The following is a 9,836-nucleotide window of genomic DNA, read 5'->3' as shown; positions in this document are numbered from 1 at the left end:
CTCCCTTCCTTCCTTCCTTCCTTCCTTCCTTCCTTCCTTCCTTCCTTCCTTCCTTCCTTCCTTCCTTCCTTCCTTCCTTCCTCCCTTCCTTCCTTCCTTACTCTTATGACTATCCCATTCTTTCCTTGCACCTCCTCCCTTCTCTCCTCCATATGCCTTAGGGCTGCTTCTAGTGGAGATGTGTTTTAACACTGGCTATGTTTTGGGGATCCTCTAGAAGTGGATGCCTGTGACTCAGATCCCTGCCAACACGGAGGAGAATGTGAGAACGACAGTGGCTCTTATCTGTGTGTCTGCCCTGAAGGCTTCTTTGGCTACCACTGTGAGACAGGTAAGGTGTGCATGGGTGGGACCGGCCCTTGCTGGGTCAGAATAGTCCAGAGACTTTTCTGGTTTGTGAGAAGCAGCCTTGCAGGGGCTAAGGAGTTCAAGACGTAAGCTCAGAATCCCTAGCCAGGACCTTCTGTGGTTGGTTACAGCAAGTGCCCAGGAAAAGACCTAGATCTGAAATCACAAGAGGAAGGAGCCGATCCCGGCTTGGCCATTTACTAGCTGGTGACTTGGAACATCTTTCCTTCTCTGTAAAATGAAACAAGTGGGCCACATGGCTGGTTGTGAAAGTACAGAACTGGGGATCAGAATACCTGGGTTCTCCTGGCTCTCACTGGCCAACTGGATGCCCCTTGTCCTGTCTCAATTCCCTTTTCTTTTAAAAATGGTGCTGCCAACACTCCCCTCCATGCTTCTCTCTTAAGTGTTAGGATTAAATGAGATGAACCTAGGAGGAAGCGGGACTACATTATCTAGGACCAAGAGACCCTGCAAGGGAGGAGGGGGCTGGGCTTCAGGAACCCCACGTTCAAACAGTCATCACTCCGTATCACTTTCCTTTCCTATTCAGCAAGTGACCCGTGCTTCTCCAACCCCTGTGGGGGCCGAGGCTACTGTCTCTCCAGCAACGGGTCCCACAGCTGCACCTGCAAGGTGGGCTTCACCGGCAAAAACTGTGCAAAAGGTAAAAGGGAAAGGGTGCCCCAAGGCCCATTTCTGTCAGGAGCCAGCATGAGGGGCAAAACCCCAGGGCGGAGGGGTGCCGGCCCCCAGAGAAAGGATTCTTTGATTGCTCATGGGGGCCTTGGTCCGAGTAGGAAGGCGCAGGAGCCACGAAGGCGGGCAGTGGCCATAGGTCAATGGATACAGACACACAGGAGACACAAAATCAGCACTCGGTTATTTCTGTAGGCAGAGCCTGGCCTCTGAGGATATCAGGAAAGGAGGTTAGAGGCTACACTCAGCCACGTGGACCGATGGCTGAGGCTCAGCTTAGCTCCCGAGGGCCAAGTGAGAAGTCTGCGTAGCCTGGACAGCCGTGCCTATGATGTCCAGAGCAAGGAGGCATCTTTGACGGGCCTGGCGGGAAGGCAGGAGAGGAGGCAGAGGCACTAGAGAGAAGCCTGGGGACTCCTGGCCTTCGGAGCTCAAAGGGCCAGTGGAAATGCTGACAGGGCTGCCCCCAGCATCAGTGATGCCAGACCCCTTCCCCCAAGCGCACGAGCGTTCTGCACACCATCCCGATCTCGGTCCTGAGAGAGGAATACCAAGGGTCAGCCCTGAGTGACTGGCCGCACAGTCCCTCTCTCATCCCACCGAGGCACTCGAGCAGCAAAAGCGTGCGATGGGCAGGGGAGAGACCTTTCTCATTTCTGTTCTCCTCTTTCCTTCGGACTCCTGGCCTTGCTGGAACCCAAAGAGCTGCTGCCACCGACAGCCCTCAAGGTGGAAAGAGTAGAGGACAGCGGCGTGTCCATCTCGTGGCGTCCCCCCGAAGACCAAGCGGCCAAGCAGATGATCGACGGCTACGCAGTCACCTACGCCTCCTTCGACGGTTCCTACCGCAGGACTGACTTTGTGGATCGCAGCCACTCGGCGCACCAGCTGCGGGCTCTGGCCTCCGGCAAAGCCTACAACATCTCAGTCTTCTCGGTCAAACGCAACGTGAACAACAAGAACGACATCAGCCGGCCGGTGGTGCTCGTCACCCGCACGCGTGAGTCTCTCCTGGGGCCGAGGCAGCACCCCAGGGTCCGAGCTCAGAGAGGCCGGGCCCAGCGGCTCTTCTGACGGCCCCCCACGCCCATTCCGCCCTTAGCTCACGACTAAAGTGGCCCCATTTGCAGCCCTCCTCTGCCGGCCGGTCCTGCCGTCCAGCTACACAAGCGTCCGGTCCGTTTCCCCCCAGAATGGCCCTCAGAACCTGTGACCGCTCCCCCGCCCGGCAGAGTGCCCCCAGGGCTTCCAGCTCCTCCCAGCCAGGCAGAGAGGCCATGGGGCGCGGGACGGACTCGGCCATCCCTTACGGCTCTCGATGTGGGCCCCCCAAAAGCTAGGTCATGGGAGCTCTTGGGTGCCGGGCACTGTCCTCGGTGCTGAGACTAGACAGAACCTTTGAGCTCAGTGCCTTGGACAAGTCATGTAAGCTTTGTAGGCCCTGGTCAGGCAGCGAGCAGGGGCAGCCCAGTGTGCCAGACTTGGAGTTCTAATCCAGCCTCAGATGTGTACTAGTTGTGGGACCCTGGGCAAATCACTTCACCCTTTGCCCCCGTTTCCTCATCTATAAAATGAGAAATGGCAAACCCTCCGGTATCTCTGCCAAGAAAACCCCGAAAGGAGTCCCGGAGTCCAACCTGAGCGAAATGTTCCGACAACCACAGGGGCCTCGTCGCCGCCCCCACCATGGGGAAAGAGCCCCTCGGAGGTCTGGCCGGGACAGGCCAGGGAGCCACAGCTGGACTGAGCCAGTCGAGCTGAAGCAAACGGGATTTCTCTGCTCCCAACAAGCGGGTCTCTCCCCGCGGCCCTTCCTCTGCCGGCCCCTCCTCCCTGCCGCGGGAGCCTGGCTGTGCTCCCCAGTGACCCGGGGCTCCTTCCTCCTGCAGGGCCTCGGCCGGTAGAGGGCTTTGAGATCACCAACGTGACGGCCTCCTCCATCGCAGTCCAGTGGGCTCTCCACAAGGCCAAGCACTCCACAGTCAATAAGGTGCGTGTGTCCATCCGGCGCCTCGGGGACCCCAAGGACCTCTCTGTGGAGCTGGACAGTACCACCGACAAGTACACCTTCTGGTAAGGGGGCGCTTGTGAAAAACCTGTCCAGTAATGGCCGGCACGATGGAGAACCGGGCCTGAAGAGGGGAGGTCCTGGGTTCAAATCCGGCCATAGATGCTTCCTGGCTGTGTGGCCATGGGCAAGTCCCCTAATCCCAGATGCCCAGCTCTTCCCATGCTTCTGCCCTGGAGCCAATACACAGTGTTGATTCTCTGACCGAAGGGAAGGGTTTGGGTTTTTTTAAAGGGGGTGAAAAATCCTGTCAGGGATAACTTGTTTCACAAAACACTTTACCAATACACACTCGTATTCTGCAGCGATTTGTCTGTGCTGTGGCCCAGCGAGGGCCAGAGATCATCCTACGCCTCGCTTTATCCTCCATCTCCCCAACGGTCAACCATCCCCCCACTGTGTCCCCATTATGTCCAGGACCCCTTCTAGGCAGTCTCCAAGGGCCCCCCCAATCCCAATGGGTGGAGACAGGGGAAAAGAAATGAAGAAATCGAGAAAATCATGTCTTACCTCTGGCAAAATGGAATGACGCCCGGCCACGTTGCTCATGCTGTCTCCCCCCTTCCTCAGGGATCTGCTGCCAGGAGAGAGGTACATCATCCACGTGGCCACCCTCAGCGGGCTGGGCACAGAGGACCACCCCTCCGAGAGCCTGGCCACTGCCCCTTTCCACGTGTGGACGCGTGAGTACTACCCGGGGTTTGGGAGCAGACGTCCTCCCCGCCTGGCTGCTGGAGCTTTAAGGGGAGAACGAACCTCGGCCAGAGCTCAGGAAGGGTCCGCCTCGGGCCAGGAGGGGTGGGACTGCCCAGCATCCAACATATATGCACACACATATATACACATATTTGTAAGAATATGAACGTTGTCCCCATCGTGGGCTTCCCTCCGAGTCCCACTGTAAGAAGCAGCTTAACCCTCGATCTGCCCTGAAGCTCTGTGTGTCCCGGGAGGCCCAATACTGTGTGGAAACTCTGACTTTTCCACGGTATCCTCTCCCCAAGGCAGCTGAGTGCGGGCCTGGGGTCCGAGGGAGCCAGGCCCCGGGCAGCCTGCTAGGTTATGTTGGAAGAGAATTCACTTTTCACGCCATGAAAATGAGCTCAGGGGCCGCCTCCTCCAGTCGGCTCTTTTTATGGCTGAGGAAACTGAGGGGCAGAGGAGGAAACCACCTCCTTGTCGTCCTCCAGCAGTAAGACGCGCCGCTGGGCTCGGAGCCCGCCTGGCTGCCCCCCAAACGCCCCCTTTCCAGAGCAGAGCACCACTTCCACACAGAGAAGAGGGGGCACCCTGGATGGGCTGCCCCTGAGAGGGTCATGGCATGGGGAGGGGGGCCCATGACCAACCCCCTCGAACTTTAAGAAGGGACAAAGGATAACTGGTTTGTCTGTGCCAAGACCTCAGGAAGATCCGGGTTCGATTCTGGCCTCGGACACTTCCTAGCAGCGTCACCATGGGCAAGTCCCTTAACCTCGGTTTGCCTCAGTTTCCACAGCTGTAAGATGGGGGTGGTCAGGGCGCTTTCCCCCCAGGTTCTTGTGAGGAACAAATGAGACGGTGTTGGTGGGCGTTGGTGGCCAGCTCTCGGGCCCCCCTAAGGAATGGCGCTTTTCCTTCCGGCCGGCTCTCACGCCACCGCCCCGACAGGTCCTCTCTCTCCAAGAAACCTCACGGCGTCCAGGGTCACCGCTACCTCCGCCCACCTGGTGTGGGAGCCTCTGCCCCCGGGGGCTTCCGTGGAGGGTTACATCATCAACGTGACCACCAGCCAGAGCGTGAAGAGCCGCTACGTGCCCAACGGGAAGCTGACGTCGTACACCATGCGCGACCTGCAGCCAGGGCAAAGGTACCGCCTCTCGGTGACCGCTGTACAGAGCACGGAGCAAGGTCAAATGCACAGCGACCCTGCCCATCTGTACGTGCTGACCTGTAAGTCCTGAGCAGCGCCCGCCATCAACCCTGAGCAGAGGGAGGACGTGCCCCGGGACCCCACGGGCTCAGAGTAGGGGCCCTGCGAAGGGGCTCTCAGCAGACCCCCCAGGCCAAGCCTGGCCTCCTGCTCCCCCGACCCAAGTCCCAGAGGCCACACGCCGCGGGCTCCCCAAGTCTGCCAGGAGCCCGTGTCGGGAGGGCCTCGGCCTTTAGGTAGATTCACGGCAGAAGCAGCACTCCCGAGCCCACCGAGGTGGGGGGCACTTAGGAACGTGAACAGGGCTGGGAAGGCCCCGGCGGTCCCCAACCACCCTGGCAAGGGTCCCGGCACATCTGGCCCATCCCCAGGCTCCCAAAAGAAGACCGTGTGGTTGGGGGGGGGGTGGAACCAGAGACCCAAACGATCCTGTGGCAGAACAGCGGGTCCCGGGGTCTGGTTCCCTAGTAGCTCTCCCTGTTTGTCTGTTAGTGCTCCCCTGGGATGTGGGTGTCCCACAGGAGAGGCTCCCAGAACAGGCTGTTCTGCCAGTGGCTGGAGGTGGGACTCTGCTGGGTAAAAAGGGCCCCAGAGCTTTAGGAGAGCTGGGCAGAGCTGGGGAAAGGACCCCAACAAGTGATGGCTGTGCCACAAGAACATCACAGCTGGCGCCCACCATCTCCTTCTGAGCTCGCCCTCTGCTCCGGGGCAGGGGCGTGTCGGGGACCGGGACATCGGTGTGCCTTTTTAGGCCTGGCACAGCTTTGTAGAAGGGATGGAGAGGCAGACAGATGTGGGCGAGCAACCCACAGCTCCCTATTTCCAGGGAAGAATTGTACAGGAGAGGCCTCAGTGGGTCTCCTCGGAAAAGGAGGCAACCTAGACACGGAGAAAATGAGAGAACAACAGGCAGCCTGTGGGCTCCATCTGGGTCCAGACAATGCTGAGAGAGCCAAAAATGACATTTAATTCAATTTGGAAGACAACAAAGCTCTCTCTACGTTTCTCTTTTTTTCTCAAAAGAGGGTGGCTCATTAGGAAGGAAGAGCAGGAGGAATACGGGAAAAAACTGAGGGGGCCATAAAAATAATAGATATCATTGGAGTCAGGACCAAGAAAAGAAAATAATCCTATCAGCCTAAAGATATTCCAGAGCAGGGTGGATCCAAGATACATGAAGCCCGGGAGGCAGCTAGTGGTTAAAATGTGCCCAGAGAGAGCAGAGGAGGCTGGTGGCAGGAGGCGTACCGGGGAGCTGGCCCGGTTCACCCATCCTTTGCAGGAGGACCTGGAATGTCACCCCCGTCACCCCTGGGCAGGGCTCTGCCAGCCGTGCCTTCCCTCACAGTTAAGTCACTGTCTGAGCGCTTCCTGGAGTCACACACACTCCCAATCAGACATCTTCTTTTCTAGGCTTAGAGAAGCCTTTTGTCTTGTTGGGGCCATCCCTGAGTTCAACACGGGCTAGAGAGGGCCAAGGGGAGAAGGGGCGGGCTCCGTCCATCATGAAGCCCACAGGTCAGGGGCTTCTTTCCACTCACTTCTCTGCAGCACAGAGGGATGGCTCTTCGGACAGAAGATGGAACCAAGGAGGGCACCCCAGAGTGCTGAGGAACAGACTGCCCCCATCCTTCCTGCCTGACCTTCGGCTGCTGGCTGACCGAGAGGTTTCAGAAGAACCGTCCCAGGCCCCCAGGTAGGCCCGAGGGACCTGGTGCTGAGACTTGGCACAGGAAGAGCTGGAATTACAATGGACCTGGCTCAGAGCCGGATGGGTTTGGGTCCCAGATCCACCCACCTGACCCTAATAATCATGACAGCCTGCATTTATAGAGCTTTTGAAGTTAACAAAGCACTTCATTTGGACACCTCCCCTATTCCTCATAAGAGGTCTGCAAGAAACGGAGTCTGAGAAAGGCCAGGTTGCTCAGGGTCACAGCTAGTGAGTGCTGGAAGCAGGATTTAAAAGGAGACCTTCCTGCCTCCACGTCCACCTATCCAGGACACCACGCAGGTGCCCCTCCAGGGTGCTCATGTGCAGAGTTGTGTCGGAAAGTAGGAAAGAGACCTTTGGGCTTGATGATGCTAACCATGTGGAGAAAGGATCATTTCTAGACTCCTTTCCTATGGTCTACCGCCCCTAATCTCCTAAGGCTTTCCGAAGCCAATTTCTTTGTGGCTATATTTCTCCCAACAGAGACCCACCTCCAGCCAGCCCAAGGGTGATTCTTGTAGTGCAAATAGGGTGCATGTCAGCCCTGCGAAGCCTTGCTGAGTTTCTGACAGTTGAGGAAGGGTTTAGAATCTTGAGGAGAGTCAGTTGACCCTGGAGACTCGTGGAGAGTAGGAGGGTCAATCTGAGCTCTATCTTCGGATTGAAAACCTGACCTATATTCTGCAGCTTTTCTCTTAAAATTTGTTAGTTTAACTATTTCCTTTGAGTCTCTCTCACCTCCCTTGTTCCCATCAGCATTTTCCCTTCCTAAATCTCTTGGGATTTTTGAAAGGAGGGTAGATCTGAGTGTTAGTTTTCAAACTTGATAGTTTAGTTCCCCCTAGTCAAATAGGGCTTCCCCTTGTTACAAATTATATCTTTAATTATTGTATCCAACTTTCCTAACCCCATAGGCTACGAAAGCTCGGGGCTGATTTAGGCAAGTTCCTATTTCCATCTCACATTCCTGTCTCCCTCCCCGACCTGAAGCTTTCTCTAGGCGGCTGTTAGAGATACCTTGTATCCTTTATCCCTTCCAATCAACCCTAATATTCAATACACCCTGTTTTGTCACTTAATCAGAGCCTTTAACTACTTCATTAGTTGATTGATGAGAGTTAGAAGGGAGAAAGGAATAGTATTCTCTCTGGGTCCTAAGGGAGTTGGAGGCGTCCATCTTGGAGGAAGTGAGATCTCTAGACTTCCTCTGAATCTTCCTTTGTGAACCTCAGAAACTGACCAGAAAGCCCTCTAGTCAGTTTCAAGCCATTCCTGGCTGGCCCCAACCTTGGTCTGGAGAAGGGCCCTTCCTGCCTGCAGGGCTCAGTCTGATGATCCCGTTAGTGTCTCTGTCTCAGACCTGTGTCCCAATCTGTGCCTCCCAGGCTGCAGCAGTCTGTCCAAAATACCTCATCCTCTCCCTTACAACTCCTTATACCTCTGCGTTTATATTCCCTAAACCCAGTCATTCCCTTACCTCTCCTACTAGCTCAATCTAGTACCTTCCTTATCCACTTTACTGCCTTAGGGATCCACAAAAACCCTATCCACAGTGCCTTAACCCCTATTCAGTCTACCTTTAGTCCCTTGCCAGCCTTATCCACTATTACAACCCTACCTCTGCCTTAATTTCCTTATTACCTCCAGCCCTTGGTCTCATATCACCCTATTGCCATATTCCCTTATTACATCTAAAACTTATTCCCTTATTACATTCTGCAGCCTCTTGCCACCATGTTTTTTCCCTGATCAGTTGAAGAGGCCAGGCAAAGAACATTGACCTTCTACAAACCAAGTCCTGGTTTTGCCACACAAATATCCACCCTGTGGTATGCTTCTTTGGAAGCCAACAGGACTGAGAGCATAGGACATGGGATTGGGAGTCATGAAGGTTTGGGTTCAAATCCCATCTCCAAATTTCTTCCTTCCTGAGCCTGTTTTCTCACCTTGAAAATGGGGATGATAATTAGAGCACGTACCTCCCAGGATTGTTAAAAGGATCCAATGAGATGTCTATAAAGCTCTTGGGAAACCATCATGCACCAGAGAAACATGAGATCTTATTATTCTGTTCCTCCTCTCTTGCTTTCAGGCAGCAGGGAGTATGGGCTGGACTCTCTGGGTTCTCTGAAAACAACTGTAATGTTAAAGGGAGGTGCCAAGTTTCTAAAGAACATTCACCGTAGACAAATTGTAGGAGAGATGGGATTTAAAGCAAAACCAACAAAGATTCCCAGAGTGGGAGAGAGCAGTCTCAACTGCTCTGATCACTGACTGGGCAGAAGGAGGAAAAACAATTCCACCTCGTCCCAAACCCTTTTCCTATTTCTGAGGTCCCTACCTTCATGCACTTTCTTCTGAATATCCTTAGACTCATAGAAGGCCCAGTACACTTACTTGACAAAAGAAGAACCTCAGGCCCAGGGAAGTGAAGCCTGGGGCCACGGGGCTAGTGAGCAGGACCCAAGACAAGAGCAAATTCCCTGAACATGAAGCAGATGAGAAAATCCAGACTCTTCCTGTGCTCTAGACTTGTTCCCGCAAGGGACACTTTGGCAACCTTTCCAGCAGTTCTCCCTGGCCCTTCTTTCCAGGTTTACTGAGCTGGTGGACGGCAGAGGAAGAATCAGTGCCAAATTCAGCAGCGTCCCAAGTAAATCAGTCACTGTGAGATCACGTAAGTGTCCAAGAGCACCTACTCCTGGCTCTGTCTGTGTCTCGGGATGGAGAAGTCACAGACACCTCCCTGCTCGGTGACCGAAGCGGGTCCATACTGTGGGTGATATATGCACCTGCCCACTCGGAGCTACATAAGGCTGGGCAATGCCGCATTCCAATCACTGTCTTAGCAGCCAGGAGGACAGAAGGACACAATCTGGCCATGTCTTTCCTGCTTAAAACCCTTCAGTGGGGGCAGCTGGGTAGCTCAGTGGAGTGAGAGTCAGGCCTAGAGACGGGAGGTCCTGGGTTCAAACCCGACCTCAGCCACTTCTCAGCTGTGTGACCCTGGGCAAGTCACTTGACCCCCATTGCTCACCCTTACCAATCTTTCACCTATGAACCAATAGACAGAAGTTAAGGGTAAAAAAAAAATAAAA

The 9,836-nt window shown here is 55.0% G+C and overlaps 1 protein-coding gene across 1 annotated transcript in view; it reads left to right on the top strand.

Moving 5' to 3' along the window:
* The window catches only part of SNED1 (sushi, nidogen and EGF like domains 1), a 77,245-nt gene that overhangs the window by 55,037 nt on the left and 12,372 nt on the right, over window positions 1-9,836 (top strand). Inside the window, exons 25-32 of the mRNA XM_044669517.1 lie at window positions 218-331; window positions 902-1,015; window positions 1,751-2,047; window positions 2,937-3,120; window positions 3,686-3,798; window positions 4,763-5,044; window positions 6,576-6,720; window positions 9,333-9,451. Coding sequence (XP_044525452.1) covers window positions 218-331; window positions 902-1,015; window positions 1,751-2,047; window positions 2,937-3,120; window positions 3,686-3,798; window positions 4,763-5,044; window positions 6,576-6,720; window positions 9,333-9,451 — 1,368 coding nt within the window. The remainder of the gene's footprint in view (window positions 1-217; window positions 332-901; window positions 1,016-1,750; window positions 2,048-2,936; window positions 3,121-3,685; window positions 3,799-4,762; window positions 5,045-6,575; window positions 6,721-9,332; window positions 9,452-9,836) is intronic.

The sequence above is a fragment of the Gracilinanus agilis genome, chromosome 3 (genome assembly GCF_016433145.1).
Source record: "Gracilinanus agilis isolate LMUSP501 chromosome 3, AgileGrace, whole genome shotgun sequence".
Classification (NCBI taxonomy): Eukaryota; Metazoa; Chordata; class Mammalia; order Didelphimorphia; family Didelphidae; genus Gracilinanus; species Gracilinanus agilis.
The sequence above is the reverse complement of the archived record's forward strand: the minus strand, read 5'-3'. Positions and strand labels throughout refer to the sequence as shown.